General features: G+C 39.5%; 1 protein-coding gene across 4 annotated transcripts in view; it reads right to left on the bottom strand.

Moving 5' to 3' along the window:
* Window positions 1–2,059: 2,059 nt before the first annotated feature.
* The window catches only part of TDRD7 (tudor domain containing 7), a 50,237-nt gene continuing 38,218 nt past the window's right edge, over window positions 2,060–14,078 (bottom strand). For all 4 annotated transcript variants that reach the window (XM_049784134.1, XM_049784136.1, XM_049784135.1 and 1 more), the window contains 4 exons: window positions 12,887–12,997; window positions 10,629–11,131; window positions 6,316–6,476; window positions 2,060–2,517 (listed from right to left, as the gene is read on the bottom strand). In XM_049784134.1, coding sequence (XP_049640091.1) covers window positions 2,297–2,517; window positions 6,316–6,476; window positions 10,629–11,131; window positions 12,887–12,997 — 996 coding nt within the window. In that variant the 3' untranslated portion in view covers window positions 2,060–2,296. The remainder of the gene's footprint in view (window positions 2,518–6,315; window positions 6,477–10,628; window positions 11,132–12,886; window positions 12,998–14,078) is intronic.

Genomic DNA, 14,078 nt, shown 5'->3' on the forward strand with positions numbered 1-14,078 from the left:
CCACTAGAACCAACTTGGGGTACAGTAGTAGGCCTGGTGGTGTGCACTTAGGGGTGCTGTTGGTTCTTGAAGGTAAAAAAATCATATGAATTTTTTTTTCTGTAAGGGTCTGATAGATACAAATAAGTTTGGGAATTGAGTTACATAAATAATGCAACCAACTCTTCTATTTTTAAAATAAAACCATTTCCAAAACCAGTAAAATAGAAACCACTTTTTCCTTATCTGTGGATAATTTGAGGCTTGTGTGTGGTGAAGAAATCATTATAAAAATATTTTGGGGGCCGGAGAGATAGCACAGTGGTGTTTGCCTTGCAAGCAGCCTATCCAGGATCTAAGGTGGTTGGTTCGAATCCCGGCATCCCACATGGTCCCCCGTACCTGCCAGGAGTTATTTCTGAGCAGATAGCCAGGAGTAACCCCTGAGCATAGCCGGGTGTGGCCCAAAAACCAAAAAAAAAATAAAATAAAATAAAATTTTTTCTTAACATCTGTCAGTATTTTTATTGTATCATAATTATTTAAATTGCATGCATAAACATGACTGAATTTTAAATAATATTTTTCAATCACACACATAGGTGCTCAGGGCTCACTTCTAGCTCTGTCTTTAGGGATTATTCCTGGAGGATTAGAAAGACCATCTGGGGGGCCAGGGATCAAATCTGGATCAGCCACCTGCAGTACAATAGTACTTTACCTATTATACTCTCTGCCCCTCTAATCTTTAAATATTCAGTATATTGTAACACATTTTTCATGAAAAATTGAAAACACCTGATCTTTCCATTCTTTCTGTCCTCTCTTTTCTAGATATTATTTTATTTTCAAGTGAAACCAAATGACTAAGAACTTTCAGTTTCCAGTCTGGCTTCTGATCCTGAAATCCATTCATTTCATGCATGTCTTCATGTCTGTTAACCCACATACTAAAAATCAACATTTAAGTTTCACAATGGAATTAGGCAAAGGTCATCAGACTTAAGGGCTTGTTGTCACTGCTTTGCTACTCGATTTCCCCTTGGTATTCTGTAACCAAGCTGTTAGTAGTGATTCTTCTCATTAGAAATTTCATACTGCCTTGAACATATCTTTTCCCTTCCTCTCCACTCATTTAGTTCAGGGATGCCCTTATATTTTTAAACCTTTACTGAGGCCTTCAAACTGTACCTCTACAATCTATCCTGCCCATCAATTAACATGTGCAAAATGGGTGCCTGATTTGTGCTGGTGTGCTCAAAGTCTATTGTGTGGACTCTCAAGAAGTACTCGACTGGCTTCTCACTCCACATTGCAGAGATGTTAGCTGGAACCCCACCATCTAAACTCACTTTCCCCTACCCAATCACCTTCATGAGAACCAGATGCTGAACATTTACCAGGAGATCATGGGGTAAAAGGCTCACTAATACCACTCAATTGCAAGAGACTCGCAATACATGACTGGTGACTGGTGTCCAGATTAGTTCTATTCTGTAAAGTTCAGATCTGGACACTGAGAGGTAAACACAACGCCAGTAAAGTCAAAGGAGTGTCAGGGAAGCTTCAAGGTTACCCAAAGTGGTCAGTGAGGATAAGGACGAACAAAAATGGTGGAAAATATGTGGCAGGGAGAATCACAAGCTATGAATTAAAGAAAAGCTAGGCTTGCTCTAGAATCTTAGTAGTCCCAAATGAATATGCCTAAAGTACAGGAGTCAGAGAAAGGTTTAGGTTGACTGGAGTAGAGTGTGTGGCCAGTGAAGATAAGGAAGGCCTGGGTCTTTGGTTTGAACAACAAGAAGTTGCTCTAGATTTGGGGAGAGAAGAATGTCTTTGCCTTTGCACTCCTCTGGTTAACATCACTTGCAAAGCTGATATACTAAAGTCTCAGAAGCAAACTGAACATTGTTTGGTGAGAACTTGCCTTGGGATCCACTCCATTATATCTGATAGAGTTTCCATGAAATTCTCAATCTACATAAAGAACCACTTGGCACACTTATAGTAAAACAGCAGCACTAGAAAGAGAAACTCTTGAACATAAAATCATAGAGCCTAGAAAGTATAAGGCAGCCTGTTTTTACTCATAAACATTTTTATTCTAATATTATAGTAATAATTCAAGTGCAATTTTCTTTTGAAAAGTCAACTCTGTTTAAACAAAACTTGGTATATATCTTTCATCAAACATAAGCATATATTTTTCATGACCCAGTAGTCAGAGACACATAGTAGAGATGAGATTTTTTAAGTTTACTACATTTTGTTATTGCTAAAAAGTCTGAAATAGTTGTCAAAGTCTCAGAAGCAGTGATTAATTAACTTTTGAAAGCTCTACCAGATACTCTGACATAAAATCATGAATCCAGATATCTATGTCTGGCAGCGATGTGTCCACTAAGTAGACCACTACTTTCCGGTCCCACAGGTTAGTACTCTCAATGACTGTCTGCACCAGTGCCACCAGGGGTTTCTTCTCCACATGATTCCGAAACACCATTGAAGCCTCTTCAGACCACTGGAGGCATTTTATTCCTAAAAGAGAAAATGGGACATAAAGGACACAGTGAAGGATCCAGTGAAGACCTGCTTGGGTTGATTATAACAGAAAACATTTTGCTAAATCCAAAGTAGTCCTGGCTCACTGGGTTAGACTGGCCTAATAAAAAGAAGCTAGTGGACAGTTGTGATAGAGCCCAGCTGATAGCACAGCTTTTCTATTCTGAACAGAGCTACTCACAGACTTGAATTTCAACTGAGGTTTTATACTGGATTAAGAATTGCCACCGGGGGGCCAGAGAGATAGCATGGAGGACGGTGGTTTGAACCCCGGCATCCCATATGTGCTTGCCAGGGGCGAATTCTGAGCACAGAGCCAGGAATAACCTCTGAGCACTGCTGGGTGTGACCCCAAAACAAAACAAAACCAAAAAGAATTGCCACCGGGGCCAGTGAGATAGCATGGCGGTAGGGCATTTGCCTTGTATGCAGAAGGATGGTGGTTCGAATCCTGGCATCCCATATGGTCCCCCGAGCCTTCAAGGAGCAATTTCTGAGCCAGGAGTGCTACTAGGTGTGACCCCAAAACCAAAAAAAAAAAAAAAGAATTGCCACCCATTTTTTCTGTACGCTATGAAGATCTATATATATATATATTTAAACTCATAATGCAGAGGACCAAGAGGAATAAAACATCAGACATTTCTGTTACTTATAATATTTTTTGATGAATCAACCAGATAATGTTTAAATAAAGGTTAATACATACTACATAGTGACTTTTTAAAGTTATATATGATCATATGGTAAATAGCAGTTGACTGCCGGCTTAAGAACTCAGCTTTCTCTATCAAGCTCAGAGATCTTTTTGTTTGTTTGTTTTGGACCACACCTGGCAGGGCTCAGAGGTTACTCCTGGCACTACACTCAGAAATCACTCCTGGCTTGGAGAACCATATAGGATGCTGGAGATCGAACCTACATCTGTCCTTGGTCAGCCCCATGGCAGGCAAATGCCCTACCACTGTGTTACCACTCCAGCTCAAGCTTAGAGATCTCGATAGTTTAAGTTGTCTCTACAGACATAAACTGAGCAAATCAGTTTATCTATCACACCATAATTTATTTATTGTAAAATAAATTACACATGTAATTTAAGTTTCATGCATTTCTAAATACCCATTTTTAAACTTGAGAGCACGAGTTAGAAAATTCTAAGTTTTTAAAACCAACCTAAGATAGGGATATGCCATTTTGTCTTTTTGGGGGGATTGGGCTCTTTCTGGTAGTGCTCAGGGGCTACTCTCAGGGGGACCAAAGTATTGCCAGGCATTGAGCCCTCAAGCAAGTAAAACTCTTTTCCAAGAAATATTATAAAATTGGTATGAATTAAGTCCTCATAAACTAGATTCAAGTATGTGTTATATCTAATTTTGATGAAGGTCTGAGAGTTTCATATATAATTTGAAGAGTCAAATATAAACATATAATGAGTGGGCTAAAGTCTTCGATTATTCAAGGTTTTCCCATAAAAAAACAAACCACCAGAAGTTTCATTTTATTTCCAACAACTCTGACCACTGGAAATTATGTTATTCAAGAAGGAAAAAAGTAGTTAGCTTTGTTTTCAGGCACTCTGCCTCCCCTCACCTGCCCTGAGTGGCTCTCTTACCTCTGTGACCCATAAACAGTGTAGTGACAATTGCCATGTTGCACAGACATGAGGGTGTCCTTAGTAAAGTCACAAGTAACAGCTTAATGGGAAACTTGAGAAGTGAGTGTGCATGGGAAGTAAGTATGCAGAGGGCTCAGCCCCACTTCTCTAGAACCCTTAAAAACATACTGATTTACACTCAAAGCACTTGGTAGATTCCATGCAATTACTTAGGGTCAAGGGAATGAGGTGGACAGAGGTGAACCTAAATTCACAGCTACTACTTAGGTACTTAAGTAGTACCTAAGTTCAAAAATGAGAAGTCAGTCTACCAAAGTGATGACTCCAAAGGTCATTAGTCAGAATAGAGGACTCCCTTGCTCTTTATGGGATATGTCATATGGGATATGTCTTTTTTCCAGTGGCTATGTTAAAATGAGACACACCCTCAGTCACACATTTACTTTCCAATAGCTCCAGTGCTTATTTTCGTGTTCTCGGTTAATAAAAGAAGGGAACCTCACACCAAGAGAAGTAATCTAATAAATTTGTGCTTTGTGACTTGAGAGTCTTTTAGTGATAGTCAAGAAAGCGTAACAGATGTAAACCCAGAGAAAGTGAAGTCATTGATGAGATCCATAGCAAAACAAAGACCTAAGTGCTTTTGTGCTACGTGCTTTTAGCTTACAAGGTGAGTTCAATATTCTCAATCTACGTAATCTACTTTATGTATTAGTGATTGAACAGGCAGGATTTCACGTTTATCTTACACATAATTACAGAGGTGGGTGGAGAAGGTTATAGGACTTACATCTAGACTTTCCTTCTGCAATATCCTACTTATTATGATAAGGAGAAAGCACAGCAATGACAACAGACATGCTCTGTCTGGGTTGAAAGATGCTGGTGAAGGTTGAAGGCTCTTGGGAAAATCACTTAACTTCTCTAAGCCACTACACTTCCTGAGATGTGTAAAGCGATAAGAACAGCACCTAATCATACTAACATGGGAAGAATTCAAGGAAACCCAGTTCCTGGCAGAGTCCCCCCACACAGTCAAAACCAATGACTGTCAACCACAATGTGTGGTGGAGTCAAGTGTCATGTCCTCACACTTCACAAAGACTTCTTTGGGCACATGGGTCATTGTGTTTAATAAAACATGTTGTTAGCAAAATCTGAACACTGAAAACAAAAAAGGGGAAATAGTAACTGTTCTATCTGAAGAAACAAATCACCAAAAAGATCACTGGTAGCTAGTCAAATGTCATTTGTCATATGTCAAATGCCATTTCTGGTTTCTGGTTCATACCTACCTAGCATGGGAATTTCTTTTCAATTCTAGTAGGATACATAGAAACTGGCTGATACATCATAGGGCCCATATGCATCTCCTGTAAAAGCTAGTCAATATAACAGTAAAGAACTTGTCAAACTTCCCTTTCTGCTGAGATCTAGTCACTTTTGCTACCATGCTAGAAGTACAGGAGAGCCCGGGAAGGAGGAGTGTGGGTGACACCAGGTGTTAACAACTTCTCTCCCAACAGAGGGGATGTGGGAGAGAGCCCCTAAATGTAGAGGGCATCTATCCCTTCCTCTTTCTGGCCTCTACACCCTCTGCAAAGGAGGACAGGCTCTAGGTGATACTGCCTTTAACTACTATTGCGTGCACTGGCCCCAACACTGGTGACTTACAAAAAATGGACATCTCATTAGACTGTTAGAAACCCAAAAGATCTTGAGTAGTGCTCATCTCATAAGTGTCTATAGTATTTGTCTTAATGATAGTCAATAGACTGGTGTGAAATGGGGAAGTCACATGCCAATAAGCTATTTTGCTGCACTGCTACTGGAAAGGCTCTTGGCCATAAAAATGGTCATCATTATCAATGACCTAGGCTTGTCATACAATGGTGAACACTCAACAATGTAGCTGTGTTCTATTTGTGATAAACAATGAAATTGTTTTTGTACAATGCCCTAATGGATATTAGATGGTTTCCACTATTTTAAACTATTTTGATTTGTATACTGCAGATTTCTTCTCAGTGTGATCAGGAAGTCGTTTGTGGGGAAAAAAAGAAGCATGCACTCAATAGGGCAATGAATTGGTACCTGAGATGTATCCAGGATAAAAGAGCAATATATTGTGACCTAAACTCAGATTCCAAGGAAATTACCTGCAAGTTGAGCTGTGACTGCCTGGAAAGGCAGCTTTCGGAACATGTCCACTAGGGGCTGTACTTTTCTTGTGCTGACTAATTCATGTTTGCCGTAGTCCAGCTCATACACAGACACCAGCCCGTTGGTAAGGATGCCTTTTAAAAGCACCCTGTACCACCTAGAAAAGCAAGGAGATGAGGGAGAGAAAACAGCCCAGATCAGTACCTCTAGGGATAACATTTCATGATTTAAAGGTAAGGATGATAGAGATTTCATCCACTTAAATATAAACTCTACTGTCAGAATTTACAAGAGATTGCTAACTTTTCCCAAAGGTCACTAGTCATTGCTTTGCCTCTGATTTGTTCAGTACAATTGTTCATTCAACAAACTTTTTTTTTTTGTTTGTTTCTGTTTTTGTTTTTCCACACCTGGTGACACTCAGGGGTTACTCCTGGCTATGTGCTCAGAAATCACTCATGGCTTGGGGGACCATATGGGATGCCGGAGGATCGAACCATGGTGCATCTTATGCTAGCGCACGCAAGGCAGATGCCTTACAGCTCATGCCACTGATCCGGTCCCTCAACTGAGACTTTTATATAAAAGTTTCATGCAGAGGTTGTAAAGAACGACTACTGCATAAAACTACCCACTAGTCCTCAAAGCCATGCAGGGCAGACAGGACAGACTAGGGCATTCCTGCATTCTTGCTGGCAAGACAAGATTGAGGAATCTCTAGAATGTCTAGAATATGAAAAAAGAAAGTGAGGTCCAGGCCAGGCTGAAGAAATGTTTGGGAAGAAAAGCAAAGGAGTCTATCTACAGGGATAATCTGAAGTAGAGCAAACACTAGGATATTGCTAGAGGTGAGTGAAACACACACAAAATCAAGCAACTATCATACTGAAAGGAAATGACAAAAGGTGCTGGAAACAAAGCTACAGGTTCAAGTAAGAATATTTAAAAACAAACAAAACAAAGCAAAATTCAACCTACCACTAAAAATAACAAATCTGGAAAAAGTACTAGAAAGTGGGGAGAGGAGAGCAAGTTTTAGATTCTGAGTTCAAGGTGCTAGGGGGAAAACAAACAAACAAATTCAAAGCATAAGCTTTCCCCCCTCAGTCTAGAAAATTATTAAAATTAAAGTCTGATACAAGGATATAGCTCGGTGGTAAAGCAGAGGCCTACATGTATGAAGCCTTGGGTCCAATCCCTGACACTGCAAAAATAAACAAACGCAAAAGAACAGGAAAATCTGAACAGTCTAGACTTCAAAGACAAGACACAAAGGCCATTTTCCCATTCTATAGCCTCGATGTCATGAAAAGTATGATTAAACTTTATGGACAGAAACACAGCACGTAAAGCCCCAGAAGGTGTCTATGGAGACAACCTCTGCTCTTGAATAGAATGAAGCTAGGCTCTGCCTCCAGTGCAAACAGATTCATCAAATCTGGTGGGTCAGCTGACCCTTTCTCAACAATACCCAGCAGGGCTGGCCATAGTGCGGGATGCTCCAGTTAACACAATACTGGTGGAGAATGCTGTGGAAATCCACATAATTGCTCCTGCATGGGCTATAGAAAAAGCTCTTAAGAGGTCATTTCAATAATCTGGACAGGGGGAATTCTGGGTGAATTTTAGAACTCTACAGATAAATCCAAAATTCATCAAGCCACAATCCCGACCAAATATACACAAAAAGCCATCCTAAGTACATGGACATCAGAGGTCAAATGAATCTGGGTTCAAGTCCAACCCAGGGCCATTTTCTTGTTGTATCTTTCTGGGCTCTTTAGTCAACCTCTCTCACTTCAGTGATTTCATACATAATACTCATCTTAATGCACTGTAGAAATAATATCTATAAAGAGCATAGAACATGACTTGATGTATATTATTTGTCAGATGATAGCTGCCATTATTATAGTATCATTATTAAAATGAATGTGAGCGGGCCCAGAGAGAGAGAGCACAGCGGCATTTTCCTTGCAAGCAACTGATCCAGGACCAAAGGTGGTTGGTTCGAATTCCGGTGTCCCATATGGTCCCCTGTGCCTACTAGGAGCTATTTCTGAGCAGACAGCCAGGAGTAACCCCTGAGCACCGCCGGGTGTGGCCCCCCAAAAAAAACATGAAGATGAGCTATTTAAATATATAAAAACTGCCAATCAGGGGCTGGAATGATAGTATAATTGGTAGTACATTTGACTTACATGCTGCTAACCCAGGTTTGACCCCTCAATATCCCATAAGTCCCCCAAGCACTGCAAGGAGTGATTCCTCAGTGCAGAAGTCAGGAGTTAACTCCTGAGCATCACCTTGTGAGGCCCCACTCACAAAGACAACAAGAACTGTAGATCAAACCGAACAGAAACTTTAAGCACCAAAAGTAGAATGCCTGTCTCAAATACAGGCAGGGGTTGGGAAGGAGGGAGGGGGGCATTGGTGATGGTAATGTTGCATCAGTGAAAGGGAGTGTTCTGTTTATAACTGAAACCCAACTATAATCATGCTTGTAATCAATGGTGCTTAAACGAAGATTTTGTAATTTTTTTTAAAAAAGGCCTTTTTGGTGTAGGTTGCTAATTTGTTTAAGTGCAAAAGGAGATAACTCAATGAGCTGGGCTTTTAGTCTGTCAATGGGAGGCATAGACCAGGGAGCAGAGGGCGACCAGAATAGGTGTTGCCCATAAAATTAGTTTTCCTTTTTCAAAATGAAGAGCTCAAATAAAGGTTCCTGTTTTGACAGGATTATCCAATTCAGGGCCAAAATGCTTGGGCAAATCATGTAGTGTCTCTTATGAATATCTATTCTATGGATATTCTACAACCAGATTTGGTATTTAGAATGCCTGGGGCGAAAAAATAGAATCTCCATTTCCAATGGGTTTTCCAGGCTATTCTTAAAGTTGAGATTTGGAAACTACTGTTAAAACATACATCCAAAATTCCTAAATCTTAACTTACCATGTTTGGGAACATTTAATAAATAGCCCTAGTTCACAAGCAAGACAGAAGCTCTAAGTACTTTACTTAGATTCAAGTCATGGAGGATAATCTAGTCTTAGATCTAAGAAATCCCTTGCTTATCTTGGAGTGTCAAATTAAATGAGTATTCTCAAAAGTTTTGGGGTGGAACTGATCAATCTATGGCACTACATGTGTGTAGAAACATGTGCATGCATGTCTGTGTACATGCTTGAGTATATATGTGTGCATATTTTCTAAATTAGAAAATTCACCACAGTAATTCTCCAGTTTATGGGTCGTTCCTCCCACACAACACTTGCCTTCAAGTAGATCCCTACCACCAATGATCATTAATCTTGCCATCAAATAACAGTGAACACTAATTCCACTTTAATGATTAAAATAGTTCTGAGTGAAGTAAATTTACACAAAGAACGTTCCTATATTGAATTAAACCCATCTATACTTAATTGTAAGAACATGACAAAATAAAAATGGTTTTTGAAGATGAAAAGCTTGTATCATAAAAATGAGAATGTGTTTTTAAAATAAGAGTTATTACACCTTTCAATTTTTGTTTTATTTTGTTTGGGGGCCACATCTGGTGGTGCTCAAGGGTCATTCTAGGCCCTGCACTCAGAAATTACTCTTGGTAGTCTCAGGACCATATGGAATGCCCAGGATCGAACCCAGGTTGGTCACGTGCAAGGCAAATGCCCTACATACTGTGCTATTGCTTAGGCCCTACACCTTTCACTTTTTTTTGGGGGGGGGTTTGGTTTTTGGGTCACACCCGGTAGCGCTCAGGGGTTACTCCTGGCTCTACCCTCAGAAGTTGCTTCCGGCAGGCTCGGGGGACCACATGGGATGCCGGGATTTGAACTACAGACATTCTGCATGCAAGGCAAACACCTTATCTCCATGCTATCTCTCCGGCCCCGGCACACCTTTTACTTTTAAAGAGTTAAAAATTAGGTTTTTGCAACCATAAAAATAGTAACATTTAATGTTTTTCCTTGCTCTCTTGAGTTAGACCTTTGAAGCAGAGAGACAGCTCAAATGGTTGGTTGCATGCTTTGTATGGGGTGCTGGGATCAAACACATGTTAGCAGCATGTAAGGCAAGTACCTTATGTGCTATACTATGTCCTAGACCTAGATAAAGTAATATTTTAGTAGGAATATGCTGCCTAGATTTTTAGATGGCATTATTTAAATATCAGAAAACTGCACAATTTGTTAATCTTGCTTCATGTTCATGCATTTCCATCCAAATCCCCTATAGGAAATTACTGACTTCTGCTACACATTTGTTTAAGAGTAGAATAAAAATGCTTTGTTCAAGGACCTACTTATTTTCTACTTTTGCAGCATACACTTGGTCTTTTTCCAATGCTATATGGCGCTCTTCAGTCACACTGTAATAAAGAATCATCTCTTCCATCAGAACTTCCAACTTATGAATCTCTTGCCATGGCTGGATGACAAAGTAGCCTGGGTGACAGGCCACGGGCACATATACATCCATGTGTTCCCCTGGCTTTGACAAGTGGACAGGAGGTGGCAGTTCTTCTGTGGGGAAAGAGCCGGTGTGGTCCAAGACAGATTTTTTGATGGTATCTGTAAGACATTTTCTGGAATTTTCTTCCATGTCGTTCAAAATGGAGGTATTGTTGGTTTTGCTGTTGTGAGTTATAGCCTCACTGGACATGGTGCTCAGAAACACATCCTTCTGATGCTTCCACAAGTCTGCATTTGTTATCTGGCGATTAATACTGCGATGAGGGTCAGGGAAATTTTTAGGTGTAAATAAATAAATATGTGTGATCCCTTTGGTTTCATCCACTTTCGTAACCTTTGGAAAATACACACAAACAATTTAAGAACCCCACCTCCACAGTGAATTCCATGAATTTAGTTAATGATAATTAACTAAATATAAGTCACAGTATTTTGTAAATAAATAAATGAACCAACATGCTAAGATTCTTTTTTTCTTTTTAAAGATAAAGACTATCCCTTCCAGTTGCCACATGAATAGGTTCTTTAAGTCAAAGCTTAGAAATTAGCAGCAAATTAATGGAGATAAAATAGTAACTAATTGCTAAAGACTCTAGGAATATATATACCTTGATATAAAGGTCAGTATTAGTGAAAAAAATTAATTCTACAAATCATAAACAACTTTAAAAATGGCAATTGTGGGTTGGAGAGATAGTACAGATTTGATCCTTGGCACCATATAATGTTCCTTCAAGCCTGGCCAGATGTGATCCCTGAGCACAGAGCCAGGGATAAGACTTAAGCACCTCCAAGGTGTGGCCCAAAAACTGGAGGGGAGGGGGATAAAGTCAATGACATTTTCAAACACTCCAACTAGAAAGAATAAGCATAATCAATTCCCAGGTGCTCACCAGTCAGTTTCAACAATGAGAAATAATTAATGCAAGTGGTGAGAGTTCTGAGATCCTTTGGCTTAGCTAGACAGGCCCAAAGATTGGAAAATGGAGGAAAATTGTTGACATTCACCATATTCTTGGGACCTCTGGCTTTTCCCTGTTGCTTTACCCAGAGATGTCTGACCATGCAGCTACTTTCTGCCAAAGGAGTGAATATTTGCTTGGGAGAATCACACGCTGATAACTGGGAATTCATTGCTGTGCCTCAAAGGGCTCTGTATGTATCAGATAAAGCTGCCCATTAGTGTCTCTGGTTTATCTCAGGCATGGCAGAAGAAGCCTCTTCTAGTCACATCTATCTTTTATCAAATAGAGCTATAAATGAAAAGGAATGATAGGCATAAAGAAGAGGAGACACCAGCAAGGAAATACCTATAAGTTCCTTCTTTTTCCTAGTAAGATTAGTCTCCTCTTGGGCACAAGTAATGGATTACAGCAAATTCACTTTTGATATCTATAATATAGTAGTACTAATTAAAAAGTCAGCAATTAACAATATATATTTTTTTTTTTGGTTTTTGGGCCACACCCTGTGATGCTCAGGGGTTACTCCTGGCTATGTGCTCAGAAGTTGCTCCTGGCTTCTTGGGGGACCATATGGGACGCCGGGGGATCGAACCGTGGTCTGTCCTAGGCTAGCGCAGGCAAGGCAGGCACCTTACCTCCAGCGCCACCGCCCGGCCCCTATATTTTTATTGAGTCTTCAATACTTCAGGTTTTAGGAGCTTAAAAAGTAGCTGAGAATAAAAGATATTACCCATGACAAATGAAGAATGTAAAGCTGCTTATAATTATGTAATTGTGTAAGATAGACTAGGGAAAAGAAGAGAAGAAGAAAGGAAGGCCTTAGAGATCTTCATGAAGATATTTCTTATGGAGATTTCATTACTAAATGCTTGTAAAATTATGTTACTTACATCAGTTATAAAAGAGAAACATCACCTGACATGTTTATTTCTGGAAATATGAGCAATGTTTTCAACTGTTGGCTATAATATGCAATTCTCTCTCTTTCTCTCTGACTCTAAAATGTAATCTATTGACTACAAAAATGAGTCAAATGTGAAAACATCAGTTAAAAATTCTTTCACAAGAAACCCCAAATGACCCTTTTTGAGCTGAAGGTTCTCTAATAGATTAAGATAACTAACCTTAATGCTACAGTCTGAGCAATTTAGTACAGAATCTCTTAACCAAAGTACAGCATCTGGTGTCCACATGCCAATTGATTGTGGCAGATCTGCGAGACAGCACTTGATAGCCTGAAAAGCAAGCACAACACAAAGTGAGTCGTCTTAAAATAGGCACCAGTATTATTTTCTTGCAAGTCAGATGTTGACAAGATAGAAAGCAAGCAATAGTGAAAGCTAATAGTGACACTGACAGCTCTCAGGCTGCAGGCACCTGTTATGTTCCTGGCACTAATTCTATCACTCCTATTGTCTTTCCTCCCTAGGGAGTCAGGCTTTACCAGGCACCCCATGTACTTCTTATCCACACTTTATGACAGCAAACACTGAGTCCATTTCACTGAGAAAAAGACTAAGAAAAATAACTTCTATAACTATACAAGGTATGGAACTTTTACCTTTAAAGCCCAATTGAAAAAAATGGAAGTGTTCTGTGCATAACATCTCACTTTTGTGACAAACATATAGAGACTCAAATGCTTCCTACAGTATTTTTTAAGCACTTCAAGGGTGTCAAGTATTTGCCTTTTTTTTTTTTTTAAGACCACACACAGCATTGTTTACTGAGGCTACACCCGGCTTAATGCTTGGTGGTCACTCTTGGTGGTGCTCAGGGGACCTTGCACTGTGGGGCCCAAACTTGGGCTTTCTGAAAGCAAAGAAGTTGCTCCAGCATGTGAAACCATCTACCTCCTCATCATCTTAATTTTTACCAGCAGGAGATTAATTTTATACTACTATTTTTTAATAAAAATGTGGTGAAGATAATAAAATAAAATTATTAGCATGAGTTTTATGAAGCAGCTACCCCAATAAATCAGAACTCTGGGACAAATTATTTACATATAATATCCTAAAATTACAAAAATTATTATCAGAATCATTAAGTTTAAATTACCATTACTTTAATATTATTACAATTTTGTTGTACTTTATTTTACAAATATTATACATGTTTAAATAATATATTTAAAATATAATCTTTTATTATTTAAATGATTAAAACAGAACTTTTCTGTTTTGGGGCCACACCTAGTGATGCTCAGGGGTTACTCCTGGCTACGCATTCAGAAATTGCCCCTGGCTTGGGGACCATATGGGACGGCGGGGATTAAACCCAGGTCATCCTGGGTCAGCCACATGCAAGGCAAGC

This window comes from Suncus etruscus, chromosome 1 (genome assembly GCF_024139225.1).
Source record: "Suncus etruscus isolate mSunEtr1 chromosome 1, mSunEtr1.pri.cur, whole genome shotgun sequence".
NCBI lineage: Eukaryota > Metazoa > Chordata > Mammalia > Eulipotyphla > Soricidae > Suncus > Suncus etruscus.